Source organism: Spermophilus citellus, assembly GCF_964194105.1.
Source record: "Spermophilus citellus genome assembly, chromosome: 7".
NCBI lineage: Eukaryota > Metazoa > Chordata > Mammalia > Rodentia > Sciuridae > Spermophilus > Spermophilus citellus.
Window position 1 is genome coordinate 105,846,897 of NC_138188.1, and position 16,921 is coordinate 105,863,817.

Consider the following 16,921-nt stretch of genomic DNA (forward strand, 5'->3'; position numbering starts at 1 on the left):
GACCTCCAAACTTGAAAATAAACCTGAGGTATCTACATGACCACAGAATCCTACCCTGTCAGCCTCCCTCCCTCTACCCCAGCAACACACACACACACACATACACACACACACACGGAACTAAGATAAATGACTTCATTTTGACTACATCAGAGCACAGTGTCCAAAGGTCATCACAGTGCCAAAGGAGAGGCATCCCTAGGACTCATGGTTTCTATAGTAGGAAAAGAGAATCAGAAGCAGACATGTAGCTTCCTAGCATTCCACTATAATCCCAAGAAGCCCACCTACACCTAGATCACCTAGGGTCAGGTAGAAACAAAACAGGAGGTGAGCTCACAGTGACCAGCAGGCACGTCTTGGTGGAAGCTCTGTGTACCTGCCAGCAGGGGTACCTGCCTAGAAATACCAGCCAACAACATTACTGTGCACAACAGCAATGCTTGCTATGAACTGGTCACTCAGAAGTGGTGTAGGAAGTTCCGATTGGCTTGGATCCCTGGATAGCCAGCCTCCAGGTGCCGCAGTCTGGCTGGGCACAAATAACCGAGCTGCCAAAAAGCCTTGTAGGTTCAAACAGCAACTCTTTATTCCAAACTCTCACCGGCACTCTACACACACTTCTACACACACTTCCCGGGAACACACTCCCTCCACCAGGCTCCACGCGCCAATTCTCCCAGAACCCCAGGAGAACTCAATGGGAACTCCAAAGTAGGGAACTCCAAAATAGCAGGCACAGGATCCACCCTAATCCCAGCAGGATCCGCCCTAATCCCAGAGCCGCCCTATTCACAGAGAATCCTCCCTAATCCCAGAGCCGCCCTATTCACAGAGAATTCGCCCTAATCCCAGAGCTGCCCTAATCCCGGAGCAGGGTCACCTTTCAACCATTCCCTCTAACAAAATGCCAGGCGTCATTCTGACTAAACTGTGGCTCTCAACATCCAGGTCTAACCCCAATGCCAGATCCAAGACTCTGTACAGGGAGAGAGAGGACCACCACAGCACATTTCAGCAAAGAGCAAGGACTAGTTCTGCAGGACCCGCTCCGCTCCCCGGTGTGATGCTTGTGCCGCCTCTGCGGTGTCACGAGTGGGACTTTGCCCGCTGGAGTGAGGTGGCTGGGCTCCTGCACCCTGGAGGGGGTTGGACCCTGGTCACTTGCATCTGCGGGAGGGTTGGTCTCTTAGCTCAGGGGAGGCTGGGCTGAGGGCCACGTCGTAGGCTCTCCTTGCTTCCCAGTCTCTGTGAAACACAACTCAAGGTCCTATCTAGGCAGGAAGACAAACATTGACTATGCACTTCTTAGCATAGCAGCTGGTCCCATCCAGACTGAGCAGCAACTCTGCTTAACAACAAGGTCCAGCCTGCAAGTCTGGCCTCTAAAGATCTCAAATTTTGGTACCATCTGGCCAGGAAATACACCCTGGGACTCATTCCAATCATAGTCCATTGCAATGTCCAACCAGCAACTCTCCCTAATTACAGAGTTCAGACAGTTCTCACTCAAAAGCAAAGCTGAGTCAGTAGCCCCACTTGAAATTAAATCAACAGGCAGAAACCCAAAAGCAGGCTCTGACTACCTGGGTTCACTAGCAGCTGGCTCACACAGAATCATAGGTCACACTAATTAGCGAGGGTCTATCCCTTCTGAAGAACACCTATAAAGAAGGGGCTGTTTCCATACAAATTTTAAAGTTATCCTAGAGCTGTGGAGGAGCAGCTAGGTGGACTAGAGCACTGGCCCTGGCCACATGAAGCCTGCCATACCCTCTGGGGCCTGAGGCTAGGTAAGCCAGGGGTGCTGGCTGACCTTTCGTACCTGGCCTGGGCCCAGTGTAGATGCCTGCTCCACACAGTGCCACAGCCAGACACCCAAGCATGCACAATCAGACAACCTCAATCTCCTGCTTCCCCAAAAGCTGTAGAAAAACAGAACTTTGGATAGAAGGAAGTCAGAATATGCTACCCCCAAATTTGCTACTTGAGCATAAAGATCATTTTTAGCTAAAGGCAATCAGAAAACAACACAGAAGTGGAACAAACTTGAATGGAAGTTCAGGCTCAAGGTTTAACCAATAGTGTTAGTTCTTTTCCAAATTCTGATCAGCATAAATTTGAACCAACAGTGTGAACCCTAGTGCTACATAAACCTCTAGATTAGCACACTCAGGCAGTAATCCCTATGGGGTTCCCCTCTTGCCCCTGCAGGAGTTCTGTTTCTATTCATTCTTAAATAAATCCTACTCCTTTCACTCTGGCCTTCCACTGTCATGTGAATTTTATTCTTCAGATTTGCAAGACAAAATCCTTGCTGCTAGAGCTGCTAGAGCCTACTGCAATATTGGGGGCCATAGCACCCATTTAGAGCTGCAATAACTGAAAGCAGCAACACACCACTCAATGATAGTGGAGGAGAATCCAGCTTTGCCTTCAGAGCTGATGCCAGTATGCATACCCTGTTGTGATTAGCTGTTAAAACTAAAAGGGGCTTTCTTGGCTGCAGAGGCCTGCAGCTTACACAGACTCCACATACCAAAAGAAGTAGAGAAATGAGTTTTATCTCAAAATCTGGTTTCAGTATGGACACCAGGACAAGAACATAGAATTACAAAGAATCAGCAAATCATACTTCCAAAAGAAAATAAAGCTCTAACAATGGACCCTGAAGAAATGGAGAGGTATGAAATAATAGATAAAGAATCCAAAATATTTTTTAAGAAAGTCCATGAACTGCAAGATTACACAGATAAAAATTAAATGAAATTTGGAAAACAGTACATGAACAAAATGAGAAGTTTGACAAAGAAAATAATAGAAAGAAATATAAATTCTAGAGATGAAAAATATAATGACTGGATTGCAGAATACAATAGAAAACATAGCCATACAAAAACCATATGATTCAGCAATCCCACTTCTAGGTTTGTATGTCAAAAATTTGAAATCAGTGTATCAAGAGATTCTTGCATCCCTGTGTTTTCTGCAACACTATTTACAATAACCAAGTTATGGAATGAACATAAGTGCCCATCAATGGATAAAAAGATAAAGATAATGTGGCATATATACACATTAGAATACTATCCAGCCTTTAAAAAGAAGGAAATTATGGTATTTGTGACAACATGGATGAACCTGAAGGATATTATGCTAGTGAAATATTCAGGCACAGAAAGTAAATACCACATCTTTTACTTATATGTGGAATCTAAAATTTAAAAACATTGAACACAAAGGAGCAGAGAGCTGCATGGTTGTTACTAGAGGCTGGGAGTGGAAAAAATGGAGAGATGTTGATCAAAGTTTATAATATTTAGTTATACAGAAAGTATCAATATTTGAGGTGATGGATATGCTAATTATTTTGATTCAATCACTCCCTATACATATATCATAGCATCAATTTGTACCCTATAAAGATATATAATTATTCTAGTTATGATGGAACACATCTATAATCCCAGCAACTTAGAACTATGAAGCAGTGGGATCACAAGTTCAAGGTCGGCCTCAACAGCATAGGAGGCCCAGTCTCAAACTAAAAAATAGAAAGGATGTGAGACATAGGATATAACTCAGTGGCAAAGCACCCCTGAGTTCAATCCCCAATACAAAAAAAAAAAAAAAGTAATAATTAAAATTTGTCAATATCCAGCTTTTAAAAACATGAATAAAATGTCACCTGACTCTTTGTATGCCCACAAAACAACCCAGCTGAAGGAAGAAGCACTACAAAATGAGCTAACTAGTATTAGCAGTAAAATAATACGCTACTGAGTTGTTTAAATATAGAATGTAACTACTACAGATAACAAGAATTGACTATGATTTATTGACTAGATTAGTTAGAATATAAATTTATTTAAACATATTTAAACAAGATAGAATTAAATTCTTCTTACCTTCTTTCTTCCTTCCTTCCTTTCTTTCTTTTTTGGAAATGGGGTTTGAACCCAGGGGTATTTACCATTGAACCATATCCTCAGTTCTTTTATTTATTTTTTAATTTAATTTTATTTTTTTGTCACAGGGTCTCATTAAATTGCTGAGGGTCTTGATAAGTTGCTGAGATTGGTCTCAAACTTGGGATACTCCTGTCTCAGGCTCCTGAGAAATTAGTTTATTTAATTAAATGGACTACCCTTTTGGAGGATGGGCAAGATTTATGAAAATGTCCAAATAAATGCCAATATATATTTATACAGGTTCCTACCCCCACTTGTCTGGTCTCGTTTATACCACAAGAGGGAACTTGAAGCTATTTAAAATCAAACATTTATTACTGACTGTTGACCCTGAAAATCATCATTTTGACACAAAGCACCATCATCCTACAATGGAAGATTCCACATAATCTACAGATGATCTATATAAAACACCATGTTATCTAAATAAAATGCCATATACTCTCCAGGAAATGTTAATAACAATCTATGAAATGCACAGAAGTTACAAAGGTACTACACAGTATGAAAAGCGAAACTAAGCATTTAAATCTTCATGGTGAATATAAAACACCATATTCCCACATTCCCTACTTGCTTAAAGTTCTGAACAAGTTGTATGCCATCCTGATAGGAATGCAAGGTCAAAAGCTCAAAAGACTTCAAGAATTAAAAAATGAAGTTATTAAGGTATTTTTAATTCTGATGTAATACCATATGACTTAAGGCTTCATAATTAACCCAGAGAACCAATCTTCCTATTGTTCTTCATATGATAAACACAAGCTAAGGTAAATAAGACCTCCTTATCTTTTTTGTTAACTTAAAGGCCCTATGGACCTGAAGGAAGAATACCTACATAAAAAAAGACTTACATTTCTTTCTCTAGAATTGTGAATCTACTGAGAAACCAGTTTGGAGAAGGGTAGGGTGAGGCAAATAGGAATAGGAGTACCTTACTTTTTTCCCCACCCTTATAAAACATACCATTTGCATAATTTGTAGTAAAATTAGAGAAAAACAGGATAAATTTCTCTGATACCTACCATAAGGGAAATCTAATAATTTGGAAGCTTTTTTAATCATCAAAATTTTTAGGGCTTAAAAAAGAAGCAGAGCAATAATCCTTCAGATTGTAAAATGAGTCATTTGTTGCTGGGTCTGAGAATGACAGTTGTGTCCAAATACCCATCCTCTCAGTCTTCCTTTAATAAAACCCTTAAGTCCAGCACACAGCCACTCAGCTAAAGATTAGATTCCCCAGCCCCTTTAGAGTTGGGGAATATAATCATATGACTAAGTTCTGGTTAACTGTATGTGAGGAGAAATATTATAGGCAACTTCTAGGTGGTACCCATTAAAGGCTGGGCATGTGTTTATTTCCTCATCTCCCTCTTCCTGATGTTTCAAATGCAAATGATGAAAGAGAATGTGCCAAAGGATAGAAACTATACTATATTGTTGGAAAAACAAAATGAAAGACGAGGTGTCTAACACATTGCACCAGCAATATCAACCCCAGGTGGCAAACCATTATGAGAAAGAAACTAACTTCTCAGGAGGCTGAGACAGAAGGATCCCAAGTTTGAGGCCAGTCTCAGCTACTTACCAAGACCCTTAGCAATTTACTGAAACTCTGTCTCAAAAAAAAAAAAAAAATTAATTAAAAAAATTAAAAAGGACTGGGGATATTGTTCAATAGTAAAATGCCCCTGGGTTCAAACCCCAGTAACAAAAAGGAAAGAAAGGAAGGAAGAGAGGGAGGAAGAATTTAATTCTATATTATTTACATATGTTGACTTTCATTATAGCAATAAATTTACATTCTAACTAATCCAGTCACCAATAAATCATAGTCAATTCTTGTTATCTGTGGTAGTTACATTCTATAGAGTCACCAAAAGATGAAATTCTGTATCATTGCACAGAGGGAGAACAGAGGAATTTCCTGTGAGCCTAGGACTAGAGTCACAACCTTTTCATCATTGAACACTAAACCTTGTTTCATCCGTCTCTGCTTAAAGATATGTTATTTAATATTATTGATTTATTAACTGCACTTACAGACAACACTCCTATAGCTCATGCCTGAACAAAGCTAATTTAAAATATTTTTCTAGAAGGCACATCTAGACTTAATGCAGAAAGGAATTACTAGCTAGAAGTTTAACACTATATCTAGAAATCATTTTAAACAAAAATCACCACAAAAATACATAAAATTATTTAAAATGTGGCACTAAATAGTGTGGGGAGCCATTCTGACACGTGATTGGGTGACTCCCGTTAAGGGCCTGAGGCACTCTGGCTGTGTCGGAGTTATCCCGACCCTTTCCTGATGAGAGAGCCCATCCGTGTGGGGGTGTGCGTAACCACTGACCCTGGAGACCCAATCACTGACCCTGACCTTGGAGTACAGCCCCCCCCTCAACCTTCATTGGATGGAATTCTCCCCTGAATCTCTTGTCCCCCCAAATAAAAGGCTGATCCCCGGCGTGTTCGCTCTCTCTCTCTCCCCTGCTAGCCCAGAGTAATCCTCGCTGCCCTGCTGGGCGGCTGGAGGCAGGGAAACGGAGGCGAGCCGTCTTGGACCTACCATTAAAATAAGGTACTGTCTGTGTGTTTTATTTTGATCTCTTCTAACTAACTGAATGCCAGAACCTCATTAATGAAACCACTGCGCAGGCCGCGTGGTAGAATTGGCGCCCAAGAGGGGGGCATTCTGAATTAGTTAGATTGAGTGGGAGCGCGCGCTAAAAAGATTAAGGGAAAGAAATAAAGAGAAAGGAAGATAAGGAAATAGAAATAAAGAAATAAAGAGAAAATAAGGAAGATAAAGAATAAAGAGAAAAATAAGGAAGAGGTGACATTTGGGTCACAAAAGTAATAAAGAGGATAAGGAAAATAAGAAATAAGATAAGAGAAAGGAAAAAGTGACATTTGAGTCACAAAAGTACCGGGAGATATTGAAGGAAAGAGACGTTAATTTACTTAAAATGGGAAATTCTACTTCTTCGGATAAGGAAATGTATCTAACTATTTTAGACAGTATAATTAATCAGAAAGGAAAACAGATAAAGAAAACTCAGTTATTGCAATTCTTAAAGATTGTAGGTGAATATTGTCCTTGGTTTTGTGACCAAGAGTCTCCAAATTTACTTACTTGGGAGAAATTAGGAAGAAAGTTACAGAGAGTTTGTCTTTCTACTGAAATACCTGGAGGCATAAAGAATATACAAAAAACTTGGACGGCCCTAGACCAGAGTCCGTGGCCGCCAGAAGAGCTTCTGAGAGGTATTCAAAGAGCCATTAGGTCTATTCAAATGGAAAATCAGCCTGAGGCTAAGTTAATTACCTTTCCCTTGAGAACAAAAGCACTAGGGACCAAGGTTAGAAATGTGAACTTAGACTCGCAGCCCCATGCGGAGGATTCAAAGGCGCGGATCAGCCCGCTTTCCCGCCGCCGCCGGCATTTCCTCCTGGCGGGAGCCCGGGAATTCCAGGGACGGTCGCACAGTGTGACGTCACTAGCGGCGCCGACCAGGACAGTCCGCGATTTTTACCGGAACAGAGACATGGATCACAGACAGTTTTCTTAGGACCTTCAGAGACAGTTGAATTAGATCCTGAAACGGGACCAACACAAATCCCTACTGGGATTTTCGGGCCGCTTCCTGAAAATACTGTAGGTTTAATTTTGGGGCGTAATAATTTAAAGGGAGCTATTGAAGTAATACCTGGCGTGATAGATTCAGAATTTAAAGGGCAATTATATGTTACTGTAAGATCCAATTATGCCCTAAGACTCACCCCAAAGGATATTTTTGCTCAATTAATATTATTGCCTTGTGTCTCAGAAAGGCACCTGCCGGCAGATTCAGTTTCTAAACCGCCGGACAGAGTATATTGGTCCCAGTTAGTGCGACAAGAGCGCCCTTTATTAAAACTTAGAATTAATAATAAAAATTTCCTAGGAATTATTGACACAGGCGCTGATAGCTCCGTGTTGTCCAGCCGATTCTGGCCCAGGACATGGCCTCTCCATACAGCCTCAGCTAACCTAGAAGGAATAGGAAAAATTTCACAGCCTGCTCAAAGTGCCAACTATCTCCGTTGGGAAGATTCTGATGGGAACAGTGGAATATTTAAGCCTTATGTGTTAGAGTCTTTACCAGCTAATCTATGGGGAAGAGATATACTAGCCAAAATGGGACTGCTACTAGTCACCCCAAATTCTATAAGGTCAGTTGAAGAAATTAATCAGAGGTATTTTCCTGGAGATGATAGGGAAACCTTTCAGGAAAAATATCTGTTTACAAGCCAGTCTCCACGGCAAGGATTAGTAAATACTTCAGGACAAAATTTTTATTAGGGGCACTGAGTACTTCCCCGATCCTTAAGACAGCTGAAAAAATTACGTGGCTCACAGAAGAGCCTATTTGGATTTCTCAGTGGCCCATCTCAGGGGAAAAGCTTAAAATAATTCATAGATTAGTTGAGGAACAACTTCAAGCTGGTCATATTGAACCAACACTTAGCCCTTGGAATACACCTATTTTTGTTATTAAGAAAAAGTCAGGAAATTGGAGATTATTACAGGATTTAAGGGCAATAAACCAGGCAATTCGGCCTATGGGATCATTACAGCCAGGACTTCCCTCCCCCACAGCCATTCCTTTAGATTACAGCTTGATGGTAATAGATTTAAAAGACTGTTTTTTCTCTATAAGGTTACATCCTGAAGATTGTGAAAAATTTGCTTTCACTGTCCCAGCAGTTAATTTTAAGGAACCTGTTAAAAGATACTGCTGGAAAGTCCTTCCTCAGGGAATACGTAATAGCCCTACACTGTGTCAAAAATATGTTGATCAGGCAATAGATCCCATTAGAAATAGCTTCCCTGATGCATACATTATTCATTTTATGGATGATATATTATTGGCCCATGCTAATCCAGAAATACTTTCAGAAATTTTTACTCAGTTAGAGGCTTCCCTTACAACTATGGGTTTATGTCTAGCTCCTCAAAAAAATTCAAAAGGTATCTCCTTTTCAATATCTAGGTCAGATAATTCAAGGGAGTACAATCCGTCCTCAAAACCTTCAGATAAGAGTTAAGGAGTTACATACCCTTAATGATTTTCAAAAACTATTAGGAGATATTAACTGGCTAAGACCATCCTTAAAGTTAACTACTTCGGAGTTAAGTCCCTTATTTCAGATATTACAAGGAAATCCTTCTCCAACCTCTCCACGTCAACTAACTTTGGAGGCCAAAGCAGCCTTAAGGAAAGTGGAAATTGCAATTAAAAATGCACAGCTTACTAGAATAGATCCTAAAGAAATAATGTATTTATTAATATTTCCAACTGAGCATACCCCAACAGGAGCCATATGGCAAAGATTAGGAGTTATTGAATGGATCTACTTATCTCATTCCCCTCAAAGAACATTAATTCTTTTTCATGATTCTATAGCTCAATTAGTAATTAAGGGTAGAACTAGGATTTTACAATTAATTGGATCTGAGCCTGATATCATAATTATTCCATTTTCTGTTCAACAGACTAATTGGCTTTTTCAAACTTCTACTTCATGGCAGATAGCTTTTGCAGATTTCCCTGGCCAGATAGATAGCCATTATCCTCGTGATAAGATTGTACAATTTGCATCATTAACATCACTTATTTTTCCAAAGATTGTACTTTCCCATCCAATAGAGGGAGCTTTATCGGTGTTCACAGATGGTTCCAGCTCTGATAAGGCAGGTTTCTTCAGCCATGTTCACACAGAGGTAATACAAACTTCTTATACTTCAGCTCAAAGGGCAGAACTTCAAGCCCTGATTTTGGCCTTAGATTATTTTTCAAATGAGCCTATTAATATCTATTCTGACAGCTTATATGCAGTCAGAGTTACCAAAAATATTGAAACCTCAGTTATTGGGTTTACTTCATCACAGGAGTTATTTGAATTATTTCATAATTTACAAAAGACAGTGCTAATGAGGAAGTACCCATGTTTTATTACACACATCCGAGCACATGCTAACCTCCCTGGACCTTTGGTTACAGGTAATGATAAAATTGATAAATTAGTAACTTTTTGTCAACAGATGTCTTCATATGACTGTGCCCTAGCTTCCCATTCCTTGCATCATCAAAATGCTTCTAGCTTACGTAAAAAATTTAGTATTACCAGAGAACAGGCTCGTCAGATTGTAAGCCAATGCCCTAAGTGTGTTATTTACACTCCATCTCTGCCATCAGGGGTAAATCCCCGTGGTTTAAAACCAAATCAAATATGGCAAATGGATGTAACTCATATTCCTCAATTTGGTAAGCAATGTTATGTACATGTCATAGTGGACACTTATTCTAGATTTATTTTTGCCACAGCACGTACTAAGGAAAATACTCAACATGTAATTTCTCATTGCTTAGCAGCTTTTTCTGTTTTAGGGTGTCCTATGCAGATTAAAACAGATAATGCTCCAGCTTATGTAAGCTCTGCTTTTCAACAATTTTGTCAAGAGTTTCAAATTAATCATAAAACAGGAATTCCTTATAACCCCCAAGGTCAAGCCATTGTAGAACGAGCTCATTTATCTATTAAACTTCAATTACAAAAATTAAAAAGGGGGAATAAGATAATGACTCCCCAAAATAGCCTTAATCATGCCTTATTTGTTTTAAATTTTTTAAACTGTGACACAGAAGGTCACACTGCTGCTGAGAGGCAAATGTCTCCCTCGGTGACAGGCCCTTTAGGCAGAGTTCTGTGGAAAGATTTACAGACTGGTCAGTGGAAGGGCCCAGATCCGGTAATATCATGGGGCCGAGGGCATGCTTGTATTTTTCCAGAAGGTGCTTTTCGTCCTATCTGGGTGCCTGAACGTGCTATCAGACATGGAGGAGATAGAACCCAGACTCAAGCGACTGAGGATAGACACGGAGGAGCCACAACCCAGAAGGAGGAGATATCGGAAAAAGATGAAGAAAGACCAGATTGAACCAGCCGAGAAGCTGATTTCGTGGAAAGATGTGAAGAAATTGACAACCCAGGCTTCCCAAATACTTCGACGCCTAGGAAAGAACAGGACACCAGTCTTGATGGTAGCGACAGTAATTGCCCTACTGGGCTGTCAGGTAAAAGGGAATCAAGTAGACACTTATTGGACATATTTCCCAGATCCACCCCTGGTACACCCAGCTGTGTGGACTGGAGAATCTATTCCAGTATTTACTAATGACTCATTCATGATGGAAGGATTTACAGATGCTCATATTACTCCCAATCATGTGACTAGATTTAATTATTCTGGCTACAGTGCCCAATTATTATGTTGGTCACATGATAAACATGCTGGCTGTCTGAAAGTATCATTTGAAGAAAAGACAGCGATTGGTAAACCTAGACTGACAAATAATTCTATTTATGGAGACTTAAAACCTAATACTAGATCAATAATTAAGATGGGACTTTCCCATAACAAGCCAGTCATTTCTGCAAAACCTCCACCAGTACCCCACTGTCCAAATAGTTCTATAATTGAAATTGGCACCTTTCCTAAATGGATGGATTGTGTAAATACCTTTCCTGTACAACATAAGGTGTCTAAAGCTAATGGGTATATTTTAGACTGGTCTCCAAAAATTGATAAGAGACAATTACGAAGAAATTCTGCTATGACACCTGCAGGATTTGTTAGTAATATTTTGACCTATAGTGAAGGAGGTATTCAAAAAGATATTTGGCGTTTAATTGCTGCCTCAGAGTATTTACATTTTTCAGACAAACCTTTACCAAAATTTGTTGGCAAGAACTGTAAAGAGGGATCTTGCTATGGCCTAAGAGCCTGTGTCCAATCTCCTTATGTTTTAATTATTGGAAATGTAAAAGTTAGATGGATAGATGATAGATATTTTGTTACTTGTAATAAGTGCAACCTAACCAATTGTATTTCTAGGTATAATGGAGGAAAAGGAGTGCTGATACTTCATCAGCCCTCTTTTGTTTTATTACCTGCTAATATTTCAGAGCCATGGTATGCTGATGCTGGTTTACAAGTCCTGCAGCAAATTCATGCCCAGCTAACAAGACCTAAACGTGCTATTGGAGTCATAATTGTTGGTGTCTTAGCACTGGTCTCATTTATTGCCTCAACCGTCTCTGCATCTCTGACATTGTCTCAGAATATTCAGCATGCAAAATTTCTTAATAATTTAGCTCAAAATACTTCCAAGGCTCTGCGTAATCAAGTAAATATTGATGAAAGGATTGAAACTAAATTAAACGCCTTAGAGGCGACTGTTATTAACATTGGTAATGAACTTTCAGCCTTAAAATTTAAGGAAAGGCTTAAATGCCATGCTAATTATAAGTATGTATGTGTTACAGCTGCCAAGTACAATACTTCTCTCTGGGATTGGGAGAAAGTTAAAAACCATTTATTAGGTATTTGGCAAAATAGTAATAATAGCTTGGATATTCTGGAACTTCATCACCATATCCAAGACATTCAAAATAATAGAGCTGATTTTTCAGATCCTTCTTCTTTGGCTAACCAAATATTGAAGAAATTAAATGGATTCAACCCTAAAAATATTCTTAAACACTCCGCTTGGTACATTATTAGATTATTCTCTTTGCTGTTAATTCTCTTTTGTATTGTAACTATAGGATGGCGAGTCCTCCAATCAAGAATCCGGGGACTCCAGAGAGTGATCCGCCGCCTCATTGTTAAGAATAAAAAGGGGGAATATGTGGGGAGCCATTCTGACACGTGATTGGGTGACTCCCGTTAAGGGCCTGAGGCACTCTGGCTGTGTCGGAGTTATCCCGACCCTTTCCTGATGAGAGAGCCCATCCGTGTGGGGGTGTGCGTAACCACTGACCCTGGAGACCCAATCACTGACCCTGACCTTGGAGTACAGCCCCCCCTCAACCTTCATTGGATGGAATTCTCCCCTGAATCTCTTGTCCCCCCAAATAAAAGGCTGATCCCCGGCGTGTTCGCTCTCTCTCTCTCCCCTGCTAGCCCAGAGTAATCCTCGCTGCCCTGCTGGGCGGCTGGAGGCAGGGAAACGGAGGCGAGCCGTCTTGGACCTAGCATTAAAATAAGGTACTGTCTGTGTGTTTTATTTTGATCTCTTCTAACTAACTGAATGCCAGAACCTCATTAATGAAACCACTGCGCAGGCCGCGTGGTAGAAAATAGACCCTAAAAGAATGTTTATTTACAGTAGAGGAGCTGAAGGAAGAAGGCAGACTTATGACCTCAGCAGAAAAGTGTACTTGCAAAGATTCAGATTTTTTGCAGCTTTGTATATATCTGCAAAACCCCCAGAATTCTGAATAAAAAATAAAATAAGGCCCCAGATTTCTGAGCAAATTCTAATAAATGGGGAACTTCACAAATATGGAATCTGTAAATAATAAGAATCAACTATAGTTGGGGAGTTCATGTGAAAAATTGGGTGGTTCTAAAAGTCACTTTCTCAGTATCTACTCAGCTTTTAGTACCCAAAATAACCCACCTATTTTTCCATTAACACATTTTGTTTCTCTGTTGGATTTCTTAATTTCTCTTTAGTAGTTGCAAAGGTTTTTATGGTTTTTTTGATGTTGATGGGTTTTGTTTTTGTTTTTGTTTTGGTGGGGCATATATAGTATAACATTTCTATAGGAGAAAGATGAAATAACAGAATATTCTTCCTAAGTTTCTTTAACAATTTAGTAAAACATCAAATGATCTCAATGGTATAGCAGATTCAAAATAATATTTTTTTTCCTCTCTTGATATTTAGTTGAAACCAGTTTCTTCATTGCTTAAGTCAAAAACTTTTGTATGGATTGCTGGTAATATCATTGCTTGTCAGTACAAGATAAGAAACTGAAAGGGTGTTTTCAGAGCCAGAACCAATCAGGAGGAAAAAGTGGAATATAAAATGCCTATTCACAGGAAGAATTAATATTGTCAAAATGATCATACTACTAAAAGAACTATACAGATTTAATGCAATTCCAATCAAAATCCCAATGGCATTCCACATAGAAACAGAAAAAGCAATCATGAAATTCATCTGGAAAAATATGAGACCCAAAATAGCCAAAGCAATCCTTATCAAGAAGAAAGAACCAGGTGGCATCAATATACCAGACCTTACATTTACATTACAGAGTAATAGTAACAAAAATAGAATGGTATTGGCACCAACATAGACTTGTAGACCAATGGTACAGAATAGAGGACACAGAGACAAACCCAAATAAATATGTTATCTCATACTAGACAAAGGAGTCAAAAACATATATTGGGGAAAAGATAGCCTCTTCAACAAATGGTCTGGGGAAACTGGAAATCCATACACAACAAAATAAAATTAAGTTACTATCTCTCATCATGCACAAAATTCAATTCAAAGTGAATCAAGGACCTAGGAATTAGACAAGAGACCCTGCGCCTAATAGAAGAAAAACTAGGCCCTAATCTTCATCATGTCAGATTAGGTCCTGACTTCCTTAACAAGACTCCTATAGCACAAGAAATAAAATCAAGAATCAATAAATGGGATGGATTCAAATTGAAAAGCTTCTTCTCAGCAAAAGAAACAATCAGTGAAGTGAAGAGAGAGCCTACAGAATGGGAGCAAATTTTTACCACATGCACATCAGATAGAGCACTAATCTCCAAAATATATAAAGAACTCAAAAACCTAACACCAAAAAAAGAAATAACCCAATCAATAAATGGGCTAAGGCACTGAACAGACACTCTCAGAAGAAGATATATAATCGATCAACAAATATATGAAAAAATGTTCAGCCTCTCTAGTAATTAAAGAATGCAAATCAACTACTCAAAGATTTCATCTCACTCCACTCAGAATGGCAGCTATTAAGAAGAGAAACAACAATAATTGTTGGCGAGGATGTGGAGAAAAAGACACACTGATACACTGCTGGTGGAATTGCAAATTGGTACAACCAATCTGGAAAGCAGTATGGAGATTTCTTGGAAAACCTGGAACTTGACCCAGCTATCCCACTCCTCATTGTATACCCAAAGGACTTAAAAATAGTTCACTACAAAGATGCAGCCACATCAATATTTATAGTAGCACAATTCACAATAACTAAACTGTGGAACCAAAACCAACCTAGATGCCCTTCAATAGATGAATGGATAAAGAAACTGTGGTATGGGCTGGGGATGTGGCTCAAGCGGTAGCGCACTCGCCTGACATGCGAGCGGCCCAGGTTCGATCCTCAGCACCACATACCAACAAAGATGTTGTGTCCACCGAAAACTAAAAAATAAATATTAAAATTCTCTCTCTCTCTCTCTAAAAAAAAAAGGAAAAGAAACTGTGGTATATAATATATACACAATGGAATATTATTCAGCATTAAAAGAGAATAAAATCATAGCATTTGCAGGTAAATGGATGGAGTTGGAGAATATCATGCTACGTGAAGAAAGCCAATCCTAAAAACCCAAAGACTGAATGTTTTCTCTGATAAGTGGATCCTGATTCATAATGGGGGTGGGGGGAGATTATGGGAGGAATGGAGGAACTTTAGATAGGGCAAAGGGTAGGGAGGGAAAGGGAGGGGGCATGGGGATAGGAAAGCTGGTGGAAGGAGATGGACATCATTACCCTAGGTACATGTATGAAGATACAAATGGTGTGACGACTTTGTGTACAACCAGAGAAGTAAAAAATTGTGCTCCATTTGTGTACAATGAATTGAAGTGCATTCTGCTGTCATATATAACTGATTAGAATAAATAAATAAACTTAAAAAAAGAATAAAATGCCTACTCAAAAAGTATGAGGATGCTTCTCAGCTCTTAAAATCCCAGTCTGACTTCTGAGACCATATACCTAAGTAGAATTAATATCTATGAAAATTAATTAGAATTAAAGAGTTGACTATACTTGCAAACTAAAAATCATGTCTCAATTAATGATGGTTGAATGTGATGATCATTATTATCCAAAGTATATGTATGAAGACATGAATTGGTATGATTATACTATGTATACAATCAGAGATATGAAAAATTGAGCTCTATATATGTAATAAGAATTGTAATGCATTCTACTATTATATATAAGTAAAAATAAATAAGATTTTTAAAAAAGAGTAGACTATATTTGCAAACTAAAAATCATGTCCCAGCTAATGTAATAAGAAATCATCTTGATTTATGTAACACTGAATCATTTCACTGTATATACTACAAAAGAAAATCTTAATTCTACATTAGTAGAAAACCAATGGTTGACAATATGTGAAAATTGTAACTGATATTCACTATAAATATTAAGTGAATCCAAAAGGATGACATGTCCAAGTACACTGGATAATGAAGAAACAGTACAATGAGAAATGGGGCCAAGTACTAGTCAAAATTTCAAATTTGACACTGTCCCTTTTGTAATGCTACTACAATTAAATTCAAACTCACCCATTGTATCAACTCCTTTCCTGCCAGCACGACCAACCATCTGCTTGTAAGTAAGAATATCTAGAGGTCGACCACTGAAAATAGGAGTCCGAATAATCACACGACGTGCAGGTAAATTCACCCCAGAAGAAAGAGTAGAAGTTGCTGCCAAGACTCGAATGAGACCTTGACGAAAGGCTCCTTCAATGATATCCCTCTCCTCAAAAGTAAGCCCTGAAAAGAAAAGGGGGTTCCAAAAACATATTTATTAACATATAATGAAAATATACTTGATAACTTAAAACAATATACAAGCCTCTAAAGATTTTCTTTAGCTATTGTTACAACAAAAAAATCATCAGTCTATTTATTTAAGAGCATAATCTGCCACCCCTACTATACCTTCTAGATCTGAGGTCAACAAATTTTTCCTATATTTTAGATTTTGCAGAATAGGTAAACTCTGTTGTAACTATTCTACCCTGCCACTGTCACATAAAAACAGACACAGAAC

The 16,921-nt window shown here is 38.9% G+C and overlaps 1 protein-coding gene across 1 annotated transcript in view; it reads right to left on the reverse strand.

The window, feature by feature from the left end:
* POLQ (DNA polymerase theta) overlaps nucleotides 1–16,921 on the reverse strand; it is a 124,606-nt gene that overhangs the window by 65,395 nt on the left and 42,290 nt on the right. Inside the window, exon 9 of the mRNA XM_081301337.1 lies at nucleotides 16,429–16,641. Coding sequence (XP_081157463.1) covers nucleotides 16,429–16,641 — 213 coding nt within the window. The remainder of the gene's footprint in view (nucleotides 1–16,428; nucleotides 16,642–16,921) is intronic.